The sequence below is a fragment of the Scyliorhinus torazame genome, chromosome 24, assembly GCF_047496885.1.
Source record: "Scyliorhinus torazame isolate Kashiwa2021f chromosome 24, sScyTor2.1, whole genome shotgun sequence".
Lineage (NCBI taxonomy): Eukaryota > Metazoa > Chordata > Chondrichthyes > Carcharhiniformes > Scyliorhinidae > Scyliorhinus > Scyliorhinus torazame.
Window position 1 is genome coordinate 36,429,864 of NC_092730.1, and position 14,910 is coordinate 36,444,773.

General features: G+C 47.3%; 1 protein-coding gene and 1 long non-coding RNA gene across 2 annotated transcripts in view; both read left to right on the top strand.

Moving 5' to 3' along the window:
- Positions 1-12,888, top strand: part of LOC140400109 (uncharacterized) — a 46,779-nt gene extending 33,891 nt beyond the window's left edge. The window contains exon 3 of the long non-coding RNA XR_011938047.1: positions 12,695-12,888. This is a non-coding gene — a long non-coding RNA (uncharacterized lncRNA). The remainder of the gene's footprint in view (positions 1-12,694) is intronic.
- LOC140400108 (histone H2B 7-like) lies at positions 3,042-3,731 on the top strand. Its single transcript, XM_072489587.1, has one exon. It carries the CDS (start codon positions 3,299-3,301, stop codon positions 3,662-3,664), a length of 366 nt encoding a protein of 121 aa, XP_072345688.1. The 5' UTR covers positions 3,042-3,298; the 3' UTR covers positions 3,665-3,731.
- Positions 12,889-14,910: the final 2,022 nt, after the last annotated feature.

Here is a 14,910-nt window from a genome sequence, read left to right on the forward strand (position 1 = left end):
CGCAGGTTATGTGGATTGGCTATGCTAAATTGTCCTTAGTGTCCAAAAAAGGCTAGGGAAGGTTTCCGGGGAGAGGGTTGAGGTGTGAGCTTCGGTAGTTGTGGGGCTGGTTTAGCACAGTGAGCTAAACAGCTGGCTTGTAATGCAGAACAAGGCCAGCAGCGTGGGTTCAATTCCCGTACCGGCCTCCCCGAACAGGCGCCGAAATGTGGCGACGAGGGGTTTTTCAGTAACTTAATTGGAGTCGACTTGTGACAATAAGCAATTATTATTATTATTAGTTTGCTCTTTCCAAGGGCCATTGCAGACTCGATGGGCCGAATGGCCACCTTCTGCTCTGTAAATGTTATGAAATCTATGAACTCTGCTCCAGTTGAAAGCTTCTCCAGTCTCCACTTGAATAGTTGACATCCAGTTCTGAGCAGCTTGCAGCACTTTCTCTGTCAGGTGCACCATGACATACTGCCAAACCTGGATTTTAAAATTCTTCTTCAGTTTCTTCTTCCGTTACTGCATGTTTACCAATAATAATTCTTATAATATGTCATTGCTCAGGTCTCTTGTTGCATGAGACCTGGTCTCGTCCTGATGTCTGAAACTGCCTTTTCCATTCTGCTTAAGTTATGAATGTTCTTATCTGTAACATATGTACTACATCAATGACATTAGTATGAACTTCATCAAGCACCGATACTGTCTATGGCACAGTGATGGAGCTGGATTTTGCTGACATTTTTTGTATAATTGAAAAATACATTCCAGCTGTAATACATTGAGAATATCTTTAATACCTGCGATCCAGTTCATGTATTCCAAGAAGTTTTCATAGTAAACTTACACACATCGATTAGGAGCTGCCAGATGTGTACAACTATCATATTCATTTTAAAGCCACGCAGAATACACGGGCAAAATGCTGGAGTTAAAATAAATCATTCTCTGCCAGAATCTGAGCATTATGGAATAGTGTAATAAACAAAAAATGTGTATTACAGATGAATCCATACATATGGATTGTAAACAGACAGGTGGCCCATAAACCCACAGCAGGGTTTTATTTCAGTCAGGTTTTTCTCAATGTTGTTGTCACTGCTCTTCTAACATTTTATCCAAAAACATTCGCAGCAATGTTCAAATGAGCCCCAGTTGTAAATCAAACATTCTGGATTCTACTTCCGGATGAAGGGCGGGATTAATAAACATCAGTTAGTCCTGGTAAATGAAGGGAAAATGGATGAACTGAATCAGCAGTATTTTACAGAGCAGTACTTTTAAACTGTTTTTACCTGCGACCCATTTTAACCAACCGGCCATCCTTTGGGACCCATGCTGGCCAGCCTTTGGGACCCACACCAGCTGACCTCCGTGACCCACTATGTTCTCTTGCCTTTAATCCAGTAGGTGAACTTGCTTGGTCCTTATGATCTGACTCCAATCAGGTTTAGAGGTGAGGGCAGTGCGTGTATCAGGTGCAGAGTTCAGCTGGTTCCTTTGTGCTGTCTTCATCCTTTTGAGGATGAAAAATCCAACCTTGAACATGTAGATCCTTGTGATGTGTAATAGCAAAAGAATGCTTGTTTTACTCCGTACTGGGTACTCCTCGGAGACGCTACGCTGGAACTCTGAAAACCTCATGGAGTTGTGCCGTATTTTTAATGTGCTGTCACAGGTAAGGTGCAGAAGCTCAGTTTGTACATTTGGAGTCAGCTATAAATCAGTAAATTGAGTCTGGGGTCTCGAACTCAAAGGGAGTTTACACCAACCAATTCTCTCTCAAAATCTGAAACTTCTCCTCTGGAAAATAGCGATATAAACTGTTGTTCAGTGCAGCCAGTCTATCGACAGTTCCCTTCCTAACCGTTTTCTTCGAGATGTCATTGCAGTGAGGGGAACATTTAGTAGGTTTGGCTTTCTACGCGCAGTTGCCTAACGTTCAATTACTTTTGGAAAGCATCAAATTCTTCACAGCGCCAAAAGCAATCATCCTCCTTCCCTGACAATTTGCGGTTCAGTGTGTTTAGAATTGAAAAGATGTCTGCAAGGTAAGACATAGAGAGCTTCCACGTTTCATCAGCAAACAAATCAGCCAGAGGAGATCCTGATTTGCATTGGCACAATTTATAAAGACATACCTTCAAATATCACCTTTATTCTGCTGTGTTCCTGTTTCCAGCTTCTTCTTAATGGGTTGTTGAGCAGAGGCCGTGGAGCTCACCCCAGCTCTGCTTTGTGTTGCTGTGGACTCTCCTTAGCGACTCTCTCCCACAGATTTAGATGTGTGATCCGGGCCTGTTTGTGTCTCTGACCCTCTCTTCCTTATTACAAAACCGTCCATTTTCAATTCTTCACAGCTGCCAGCTACAAAATGGAGGATCTGCTCTCTGGCGCCGCTTCAACCTGCTGTTGCTTCAAAGAAGCTGCCCTTGGACAGCCCGGTGACGTCAGGAGGAGGCGGTCCGGCCCGCTGTGTACCGCGCCTGCGCACTGCCTGATCGGGCTGAGTGGGCACGCATGCGCGGTATAGCCGGCACCCGGGACAGTCCCTGGAGAGCGACGTGTTATTACCAGCAGAGAGAATGTGCTGCGGCCGGCAGAGGGAGGCCCAGAGTCAGAGCAATGTGTCAATGAGGGGAATCTGACTGGCCAGAGTTTGTGGATGGGAGGGGGGGGCAGATGCTGCAATTGGTTACCTGAACCAACCAAACAGATGCAAATAAACGTCACAGCATTCTAAATTCACCAATGGTGACTTGGTCTCTCACCCATCATTCATTAACATCGGTAAGTGAGTTTCAATCAAAGAAAAGCACAGCACAGGAACAGGCCCTTCGGCCCTCCAAGCCCGTGCCGACCATGATGCCCGTCTAATCTAAAATCTACACTTTCTGGGTCCGTATCCCTCTATTCTCTTCCTATTCATGTATTTGTCCATATGCCTCTTAAATGTCATTCGCATCCCTACTTCCACCACCTCCTCCGGGAGCGCGTTCCAGGCACCCACTGCCCTCTGTGTAAAAAAACTTGCCTCGTACATCTCCTCTAAACCTTGCCCATTGCACCTTAAACCGATGCCCCCTCATAATTGTCCCCTCTACCCTGGGGAAAAGCCTCTGAGTATCCATTCTGTCCATGCCCCTCATAATTTTGTAGACCTCTCAGGTCGCCCCCAACCTCTGTCGTTCCAGTGAGAACAAACCGAGTTTACTCAACCGCTCCTCATAGCTAATGCGAGTTATTCTGGAAAAGAGCAGGTGTGTGGCAGTTCTCAGTTATTGTGTGTCTGCAGTTTGCTCTGACCATGGTTGAAGACAAGAAAGCTCCAGCTCCCAAGAAGGGCGCTAAGAAAACCCAGAAGAAGGGCAACAAGAAGAGGAGACGAGCCAGGAAGGAGAGTTACTCCATCTACATCTACAAAGTGATGAAGCAGGTTCACCCCGACACCGGCATCTCCACCAAGGCCATGAGCATCATGAACTTCTTCGTCAACGATATTTTCGAGCGCATCGCGGGTGAGGCTTCCCACCTGGCCCATTACAACAAGCGCAGCACCATCAGCTCCCGGGAGGTCCAGACCGCCATGCGCCTGCTGCTGCCCGGGGAACTAGCCAAGCACGCCGTGTTGGAAGGGACAAAGGCGGTGACCAAGTACACCAGCTCCAAGTAAAACTGTTCTCAAACTCATCAAAACCCAACGGCTCTTTTAAGAGCCACCCACAATTTCTGGAAAGCAGCCAAACCATCGTTTTTAAATTCTTCTTAGATTATGAATAGCCAAATCGGTTCAAATAGTGTTTCACTGGAACATAACATCCTGGGTGATGTCCAGTTATCGCCCGGTCGATCTTCGTGCCTTGAAAATAAGTCTCCTCATTTAGTGACTGCTCGGTGTCCCTGTGTCTTTGGTTTCTGACTTGGTCATATTCGGTCCCTGTCGCTAGATTTGGAGAGACAATAGAACTTCAAAACCTCCCTTTCAATTTGTGTTCAGGTTTCCAAAAACCTCCCTTTCTCTTTCAGGCTTCCTCAATAATCGATCAGTTTATTGAGAGCACACCAGTGGTGTGGGAAAACTCCATTTCAATACTGACACGAGCTCCAAATTGCTCACTCCACTTTTAACACTGAAGTAGTCTACAATATGGAATATTTTTAATAAGGTTTGTAGTTGGCTGTAAATTAGACATTCTGTCTGCGGCTGAGAGCGTTTTAAACAGCAGCCAGATTAAACTCGATTGGAATCCAGATTGTAAAAATCTGTGGAGACAGTTTCGGATTAAATGCCCCTTTTATAAATCCGAAACTTTTCCACAGATTCTCCCAGACATGCTGAGTTTATCCAGCATTTCTCTTCAATTCACATTTGCAGCATCCGCATTATTTTGCTTTAATTCATTTTGGGTTTGTTCTGTTAGAGAGAAAACCCGAAATCAGAAACTGACAGATAAAGGGAAACTGTAGATTACGGACAGAGAATCCAACAATCTTATACTCAGTGATTTAGTCACGTGTTTACGGTCCCAATTCAATTTTCTGTTTTATCTTTTCGCGCTCTTTTAAGCTTTGAAATAAATATTCGGTTGGAATCTGAACATTTGGCGCCCAAACTTTCCGCCCTCAGCACCGTGGAGTCTCCTGATTGGTGCTTCAAACAGACATCTGATTGGTCAGTTTGTGGCAGGCGACACAATGTTGTTCAGATAACCAATCAGCAATGTGTGCACCGCCATTCCTCCTGAAGCGAAGTGAATGTGGGGGTGCTGCCTAATATCCAGGCCGTGCTGCTGCCCAAGAAAAGCAGCGCTGGCGCCGGCAAGAAGTGAAGCGACCATTCTTTAATCTCATAACCCAAAGGCTCTTTTCAGAGCCACTCACTTTATCGGAAAAAGAGCGAATTGTTTTGTGTCACTCAGTTTCTGTTCTGCTACTTAATGTGCAAATTTTTCTGCAATAACTATCTGTGTTAATGTATGTGACTCGTTTCTTACTCGGAGCCATGAGACGAGAAACTCCATTGGAATGAAGCGTTAATTGTAACTTGGAGGCATTGGAATCAGTAACAGGAGGTCGCAGCTTTTATTTGTCGATTGAGCGGCTCTGAACCAGCGCTGGGACCGGGAAGAATCCAATAACCCAAAGGCTCTTTCAGAGCCACCCACTCCCTCCGGACAAGGGTGACCTGTGTCCATTCGCTTAATTCTGTCACTAAAGCTTCCGAATGCAGAGATACTGCCAATGATCATATTCTAAATCTCCGCATCTCAACTGAGGGAATTGGGTGTTGAAGCTCTTTTCCTGACAGACTTGGTGGCTCTTAAAAGAGCCTTTGTTGTTGTTGGTGCTGAATCCGGGCTTTAGGCGCGTTCCCCGCGGATGCGGCGGGCCAGCTGGATGTCTTTGGGCATGATGGTGACTCGCTTGGCGTGGATGGCGCACAGGTTGGTGTCCTCAAAGAGCCCCACCAGGTAAGCCTCGCTGGCCTCCTGCAGGGCCATGACGGCGGAGCTCTGGAAGCGCAGGTCTGTCTTGAAGTCCTGAGCGATCTCTCGCACCAGGCGCTGGAAGGGCAGTTTGCGGATCAGCAGCTCGGTGGATTTCTGGTAGCGGCGGATCTCCCTCAGAGCCACAGTGCCGGGTCTGTAGCGATGGGGCTTCTTCACTCCGCCCGTGGCTGGAGCGCTCTTGCGGGCCGCTTTGGTAGCCAGCTGTTTGCGAGGAGCTTTGCCTCCGGTCGATTTGCGCGCTGTCTGCTTGGTCCTGGCCATGATGTGAAACTGGGGGAAACGCACACGCTGAGAATGCTGGCGCCGCTCTCTCGCTGCCTATTTAAGACATTATAGTGACCGCCCACTTCTCCTCATTGGATGCAGCCCGATCCCGTGGACAAGTTTGAAAAGAGCGATGAGCGGCAAGGATATCAGCGCCCTGATTGGTGGACCTGCAACTGACACCCCATCAATTTCAAAAAGCCCGCCAATTTCACAGGGACCATGAACGGATATTTGAGAAAACTGAAAAACTCAATCTCAAGCTGTAAATATCAAAAACTTCTCAATGATTCCTGGTCCCATTTTTGTCTCAGATTCGACCCACTGCCTGAGCACCCGGATTAAATTCAGATTCACTCCCTGATTGTTCTATAACAGACTGGGATAAAGCTCCTATTGAGGGGCGGAATTCTGTCTCATTTTTATCTGATCAGCGATATCGGTTCTTTCAATGCAAAGAGCGATAGGTATTAAAGGGGAAATTGGCTGATTCGTTCAGCGACTGTTCTGGGGGAGATGGATGGAGGAGGCGGTGTTTACAGATCAGTTATGTAAACCAAGCTTCTGATCAAATTCTGACGCTGAACATTCATGTCCGAAAGTAGATTAATAAAATCCAGCAGGTACAATTTCACAGGGACAAGTAACGGATATTTGAGAAAATCAATCCCAAATTGGAAACATCAAAAACTTCTCGATGATTCCTGGTCCCTTTTTTGTCACATTCGATGCATAAAATTGTGCAGGTATTCATTCCCGCTCTCGTTACAATGTCAGTGTTCACTATGTGCGGTTACAGGTTTGACTTTGGAGAAAGGTTTTGTTTCAGACTGTACAGCACATCAATGTCGCCTTATAATGTGAAAAGAGAAATCACTGATAGGAAAGGAGTTCCTGTTATAACTACAAACTTTAACAAAATCGTGGTATCTCATTTATGACGCGTAAAACCAAGTCCTTCTATTCCTTTATTATACAGCCCGCCCCGACCTGACTGAGTCAGGGAGAGAGGCGGGGAGCGGACTGAGTGACAGACAGAGCAGTGAAATGTCTTTGATCATCCAGCTCCTCCTCCTGCCTGCTCCAACCCACATTTTATATTCCAAACAGAAGTGAAAAGAGGGCGCTGAACAACACGTACAAACTGTAACATCAGACAGCAGCTAGTTAGAAACGCGGATCTATTAAATCCAGACTTGTCAGTAATATTCCCGCCTCAGTTCACTCCTTTCTAGAACCAGCCCAACTATCTGCTCCCATTTCAACCCCAGCTCCGATTCCATCCCCACACAACTCCTCAACCAGACGGGTTGGGAATTTTACTAACACCCCTTCCAGCTGATATAAAGTGTTAAGTTGTGAGGCGGGATTTCTCCGCCATGTTAACTCTTTTACAGACTCTCCCCTGAATCTGTGAATAATGAAACGAACACAAACTGTGACTGTTCCCCCGGACACATCCCCGGTTAGGAAGAGGCAGCAACATCCCTGTGTTTTAGTGCAGAGTGGGGGGAGAGGCCCGGTGCAGAGCATGTCAGCGAGTGAGCGGCAATACTGGATTGACATTTCTATCTGAAATCTGCTCCCAGCACCGGGACAGCGATTCATTGGTCGGGGGATCAGCTCTTTCCTGAGAGATGTGGGTGGCTCTGAGAAGAGCCTTTGGGTTCAGAGGTTTACAATTTGCTCGCCTTCTTTCACTTCTTTGCTGGTTTCTTAGCCGTTGCTGATTTCACTTTGGGCTTGGCCTTCAATTGGGTCGGATTTATTCTGCCCGTGGTCTTTTTCACAAGTGACTTTTTCTTCGGGGCTGCTTTCTTCGCGCTCTTTTTGGGAGTTGCCGCCTTCTTGGCTGCTGGTTTCTTGGGAGATTTCTTGGTTGCTGGTTTCTTGGGAGATTTCTTGGCTGCTGGTTTCTTGGGAGATTTCTTGGCTACTGGTATCTTGGGAGATTTCTTGGCTGCTGGTTTTTTGAGAGATTTCTTGGCTGCTGGTTTCTTCACTGAAGGTTTCTTGCCTGCTCCGGCCTTTCTCACTTTCCCCCCGGTTGTCTTCTTAACGATCTTGAAGGAGCCGGAGGCGCCCGTGCCCTTGACCTGAGCCAAGCTGCCGTTGTCCACACTCCTCCTGACACTTTGCTTGATCTGGGCCCCCCGTTTATCCACATCGACCCCTTTGCTCCGCAGCGCCTTCTTTATGGCCTGTAAGGAAGCCCCCTTGCGATCGCCGCTTTCCGCCACAATCTGGAGGATCAGCTCGCCCAGCCCGGGACCTTCTTGTTTCTTCCGGGGAACCGCCTTCTGCTTCTTGACAGCCTTGACTGGGGCGGCGGCTGGAGGAGCCGTTTCGGCGGCTGCACTATCGCTCATGTCCGAGACTCTGCACAAAATCTCTCCGTCAATGTGGGTGAGAAATGAAGCCTCTGGTGGCGGCACTGAGCAACTTAAAGACAGCGAGCGGACGGGGCGGAGACAACCTGCTCTCAGCTCCAGGCTGCTGCTGCCTCTCTGTGTTTTTCTCTCGTCCCAAACTCTCCAATTCCACTCAAATTCCAGCTCCACAGTGTCCCAGGATAATTCCTTCCTGTCTCTCACACTCTCATGTTTGCTGTAGAAAAGGTTTCACGCGATTTGAAGGCTCCATTTTGCATTTAAAACCGTTTTACTGATGCACTGTTCGCGCTCTCTCACCCGATCGCTCTCATTTTCCCAACCTTTCCACAGAAATCTGGAAAGCAGCATCGAAACTGCCCTGAAATCCAACTTGGAAAAGTAGGAGGGGAACAGGGGGATTGTTGGAATGAAAAATATTTCCATTTAGTCCCAGAGGGATTGGGAGATCTCCTGGTCAGAGCGGACACACAAACACAGTTGGTTTCTCCTGTTTGGCCCGCCCCTTTCACACACTCTCTCTTCCACAATATTCACATCCACACACAAGGTCTGGAAATGACATTTCCCAGGGCCGAATTCTCCCTCTTCTCAACACTTGTTCCCAATCCGTGTCTTAATTACTGTTCAACTCTCTGAGTTTTCTGCTCCCTATTTTCTGTTTACCTAAATACCCGGCAGCAGCCAGTCATATTTTAAAATCTAAATTCATTGATGACACACCTCCCTTGAAGGTGAAAATACAATTGATCTCCTCTCTATCAGTGGAGATTTTCCTGTTTGATGTGATCCTCCTGCACTGCCGGGTAACACTGAACCCCAAACTCAACAAGCAGGGACCCCCAGTTAAAGAATAATCCCACCCCCTCTGAGAGTGGAGATTTTCACAGTGACACAGATTCTGACCATTCTGATCCAAACAGCAAATTTTAAAAATAAAGATGATCTGATAGACCTGGACTTTCTGTGTGGAGGAGGGACAGTGACCGTTTCACCCACGACACGGCAGCTGTGTTCACAGCGAGAGCCAGTGTTACACGTGTAATCACTGTGTCCAGTGTTCACAGTGAGGGCCAGTGTTACACGTGTTATCACTGTGTCCAGTGTTCACAGTGAGGGCTGTTGCTAACTTTTGCCTTAGTTTAATTGCTCTTTTTTATCACCTTTGCTCTTGAGTCGCCAGGTATCTTTCTGATACCGCCATGTGGTTCAAGTCCGAGTAATGATCAATAATCCAATACACCGCTTAGTAAGATTTAAATCAAAGCACATTTATTATACACAGTAATCACTACTCATGTATAAATTCTATGTGTGAGCTACTTCTACGACTAACAGGCCAATACTTAACTTGGAACTGGCCCACCAGGTCAGGGAAACAAATGGCCTTTCGTTCGTGTTCTGAGCCTGGGGATTCGAAGTTGGTACAGATTGGTAGCTAGGAGCGCCTATCTCGTAGCGAGCGTTGAAGTAAGACTTACTAGATATCAGCGGTGGCTGGACCGGTCACTGTCGAGGGTTGGTTCGCGTTGCTGAGTGACCCGGTCAAGCAGAGGGGCGATTTGAACTTGAGCTTGATTCTTATAGTCCCCAGGGGCTTCCCGCCTTTCGGGGCGGACCCTGTACCTGGTTCCAAGTGATTGGACTTTGTCCCAATCACTTGGTTCGATTTTCTCCAATGCTGGAGCGGTTCCCTGATCGATGGGCAGTCCTGAGGTAGTCGTTCACCTCCCATTGTGTAGGCTTCTGCTGGCGCCAAAGAGTCTGGTTTGGCTTCATGTGTCTAAATGTTGCTCATTGTTCCCGGGGATTGCTCATTAATATGCAGATGGATGGTGTTTTGTTCTGCTGATGGCTGCCGGTATCGATCTTGGAGTGAACCAGGGGAGTGAGTGAACCAGGGAGAGAGTGAACCAGGGAGAGAGTGAACCAGGGGAGTGAGTGAACCAGGAAAGTGAGTGAATCTGGGGAGAGAGTGAACCAGGAGAGTGAGTGAACCAGGGGAATGAGTGAACCAGGGAAGTGAGTGAACCAGGAGAGTGAGTGAACCAGGGGAGCGAGTGAACCAGGGGTGTGAGTAAACCAGGAGAGTGAGTGAATCAGGGGAGTGAGTGAACCAGGGGAGTGAGTGAACCAGGGGAGTGAGTGAACCAGGAGAGCGAGTGAACCAGGGGAGCGAGTGAACCAGGGGTGTGAGTAAACCAGGGGTGTGAGTAAACCAGGGGAGTGAGTGAACCAGGGGAGTGAGTGAACCAGGGGAGTGAGTGAACCAGGGGAGTGAGTGAACCACGGGAGTGAGTGAACCTGGAGAGTGAGTAAACCTGGAGAGCGAGTGAACCAGGGGAGTGAATACATTTGGAGGGGGAACATTGGTTTCACTGCTGCCTCACTGTGCCAGGGATCCTGGTTCAATTCCAGCGTTGGGTGACTGTCTGTGGAGTTTGCATATTCTGCCTGTGTCTGTGTAGATTTCCTCCGGGTGCTCTGTTTTTCTCCCACAAGCCAAAGATGTGCAGGTTAGATGGATTGGCGATGCTGAATTACCGCTTTGTATCAAAGGGTGTGTAGATTACGTAGGGATACAGATTTATGGTGGTCGGGTGGGGAGTGGTCCTAGGTGGGCTGCTCTTTCTGAGTGTCAGTGCAGACTCGATGGGCCAGATTGCCTCCTTCTGCAATGTGGTAATTCTATGGTTCTCAGGAAAATGAAGTAAATCAGTGGAAAGGTAGTTTGCAGAAAGTGTGAGTTTGAGGGGCTGAGTGACAGTGTAATAACAAACAAGCTGCAGGCAATGACTGCAAATTGAATCTCTCATTGGGACAAACACACAGCTACAAAGGTGATTGGTTGAGCCCTAGGGCGCAGGGCCACTTGCAGCCACACACACAGTCCCCCCAACACGGGCTCTATAGGAGGTTTTGCTCCACATGTGATGACTATGAAATGGGGAATGTTCCCATTGATTCTCAATGCGGAATTGCTGCGGGGATGTGCGCATGCCCGGTGTAACCCCGCCCCTGCTAGTCGTGATGTGGAGATGCCGGCGTTGGACTGGGGTGAGCACAGTAAGAAGTCTTACAACACCAGGTTAAAGACCAGCAGGTTTGTTTCGATGTCACTAGCTTTCGGAGCGCTGCTCCTTCCTCAGGTGAATGAAGAGGTATGTTCCAGAAACACATATATCGACAAATTCAAAGATGCCAGACAATGCTTGAAATGCGAGCATTAGCAGGTGATTAAATCTTTACAGATCCAGAGATGGGGTAACCCCAGGTTAAGGAGGTGTGAATTATGTCAAGCCAGGACTGTTGGTAGGATTTTGCAGGCCAGGTGGTGAGGGGTGAATGTAATACCTGGGATTCATGTCACATTACATTCATCCCCCACCATCTGGCCCGCAAAATCCTACCAACTGTCCTGGTTTGAGACAATTCACACCTCTTTAACCTGGGGTTACCCCATCTCTGGATCTGTAAAGATTTAATCACCTGCTAATGGTCACATTCCAAGCATTGTCTGTCATCTTTGAATCTGTCTCTATTTATATTTCTGGAACATACCTCTTCATTCACCTGAAGAAGGAGCAGTGCTCTGAAAGCTAGTGACATCGAAACAAACATGTTGGACTTTAACCTGGTGTTGTCAGACTTCTTACTGTACTCACCCCAGTCCAACGCCGGCATCTCCACATCATTCTGAGATTGGGGGCGCATGCGCAGCCCCTCCCCCACACACTCCATTTGGTCAGTGAGTGGAATCGCTTTGTTGAAACTGAGTGAAATGTCAATGTCAGGGCCCAGGTCAGCGAGGAAACAGCGTTCTCATTGCAGCAGCACCTCCATTTGGGAGTGTGAGCAAAGAGGCTCAGAGATCATTGCTGACTCGGGGGGGTGGGGGGGGAGGTCAGGGAGAATCAGGGGGCTGTTTGCAAGAGGCGCAGCGGAGCACAATCTTGTTCCGGGACTTGGAGTGAGCCGGGGGGAAGGGAGAGCTCTTTCTGGGCCTGGCTTATTTGTCTGATTCTGGGTTAGGATTTGGAGAGTATTTTCTTTCTTTTACTGATTAGGGGCAGCAAGGTAACATAGTGGTTAGCACGGCTGCTTCGCAGCTCTATGGTACCAGGTTCGATTTCCAGGCTTGTGTTGCTATCTGCGGAGTCTGCACGTTCTCCCCGTATCTGTGTGGGTTTCCTCCGGGTGCTCCGGTTTCCTCCCACAGTCCTAAGATGTGCAGGTTAGGTGGATTGGCCCTAATAAATTGCACTTAGTGTCCAAAAAGGTTAGGTGGGGTTCCTGGGTTAGGGTGGAGGCATGGGTTACTGGGTTAGGGTGGAGGCATGGGTTACTGGGTTAGGGTGGAGGCATGGATTACTGGGTTAGGGTGGAGGCGTGAGATGCTCTTTACAAAGATGGGCTCGATGGACTGAATGGCCTCCTTCTGCACTGTAAATTCTGTGATTATCAGTTGAAAGAATAGATTGATTTATCATTGGCCTCATTTGACCCTGATTTACAAGAGATATGCTTTCTTCCCCCTAGTTCAACAGATGAAGAGATGAGTTCCAAGAACAAGATGATGATTCCTCAGCAAAATTTATGTGCTGCCATCTCCTTCTAACTGACAGTAAGTACAATATTAATCCAACATTGCAGAGACACAGACACAACATCATCTCCACCGTCACAGAGAAAAGAAGCAGTCAGACTCACATTGACCTCAAGTCCCAGATAAATATGTCCGATCCAACAGTGATACACGAGAGGGCAGGTGGGGTAATTTTCCACAATTCACCCCCCCCCCCCCCCCTCCATATCATGGATCGTTGGACAACTTGTGTTAACAGCGTTTCATCTGTAAAGTAATCAGCACAGTATTAATGTGGCTGCAGATTCAGCAATCAATGTGGATGCAATCCATTTGCACTTTTTTACAACTTTCTTAGGTCAAAATACATAATAATAATAATCGCTTATTGTCACAAGTAGGAAACGGACGTGGATACAAATCATTTGTTATATCAATGTTGTCACTAAAAGTAATAATGGAAGATCAATATTGAACAGAAAGTTCACCATTAATTCACAGAACAGATATTGACAAGTACAGAAAACACAATAAAATCACGCACATCAGAGAGGTGGACAGGTAGAGATTAAACCCAGAATCCCATAACAGAGACAGACAGCTACAAATGCAAGCACACAGAACAGAGACAGAGTTACAGAATCAAATAGATTTTTCCCTAACACTTGACCCATAACAGAGACAGACAGCTGCAGTGGAAAACACACTCTCACACTCGCACACCAACAACTGAGCAGTAAGCAGTAAAATATGCCATATATCATATCCACTCACATTTTCTCATGCACATGATCACTCACAAGTAACTTAGCAGTAAGCATTACATATGCATTATATATCGCTGAGTGTCTGAGGGGGAAACACACACACACACACACACCAATCACTGAAGCAGTAAAATATATGTTTTTTAGAGCACAGAGTAACAGTGAGGTTTGTACACACTCACTCACACTCTGTCTCTCATACACTTTCTCTCTCTCTCTCACACATCCATGCACTGTCTCTCTCCCACACACTCACAAATCCAGAACACAGCAGTAATCAATAAAATTGCCCTTAGTGTTGGGTGGGGTTACTGGGTTATGGGGATAGGGTGAAGGTGTGGATCTTGGGTAGGGTGCTCTTTCCAAGAGCCGGTGCAGACTCGATGGGCCGAATGGCCTCCTTCTGCACTGTAAATTCTGTGAAAATATAAATTGTATATCACAGAGGTTAATACACACACACTCACTCACACTCTCTCTCTCCCACATACACACTCTCTCTCACACACACACACACCAGTCACTGAGCAGTAAGCAATTAAATATGTGACATATGTCACAGAGATACAGTGAGGGTAAAACATGCACTCACTCTCTCACTCACTTGCTCACTCAGACAGACACACAGCAGTAACTGAGCAGTAAGCAGTGAAATATTTGTTATATATCAGAGAAAAACAGTGAGGGTAAAACACACACACATTGTCTCTTTCACACACTCACAAACACTCTCTCTCTCACAGAAACCCTACAGTGCAGAAGGAGGCCATTCAACCCATTGTGTCTGCATTGACCCTCTGAATGAGCACGCCACGCTAAGACCAATCTCACACCCCCTCCTTGTCACCCCACCTAGGGACAGTTCAGCATATCCAAACCCCCGTAACCTGCATATCTTTGGACTGTGGGAGGGAACCGGAGCACCCGGAGGAAACCCAAACAGACACGGGAAGAATGTACAAACTCCGCACAGTCGCCGAGGTCGGTATCAAACCCAGGTCTCTGATGCTGTGAGGCAGCAGTGCTAACCACCGTGCCACCCTGCTGCCTATCAGCAGCACATCCACTTTTCACTCTATTGCTCTCACACACACATACACTCATTAGCCCTCACACAGACTCTCCCTCACACACACACTCACTCACTCTCTCTCACACACACACACACTCTCACACCAGGAACTAGGCCATAAGCAGTAAAATATGTGTAATACATCAGAGAAAGACAGTGAGGGTAAAACACAAACTTACACACTCTCTTTCACACACACACATGCACACTCTCACACAAACTCTCACACTGACTCACACACCAATAACTGAGCAGTAGACAGTAAAATGTGTGGTATATATCACAGACAGTCACTCACAAACTCTCACTTACACACACTATCTAACTCACA

Bases quoted from the DNA above. Each gene is read 5' to 3' on its own strand.
- LOC140400108 (XM_072489587.1), top strand. From the start codon at position 3,299: ATGGTTGAAGACAAGAAAGCTCCAGCTCCCAAGAAGGGCGCTAAGAAA.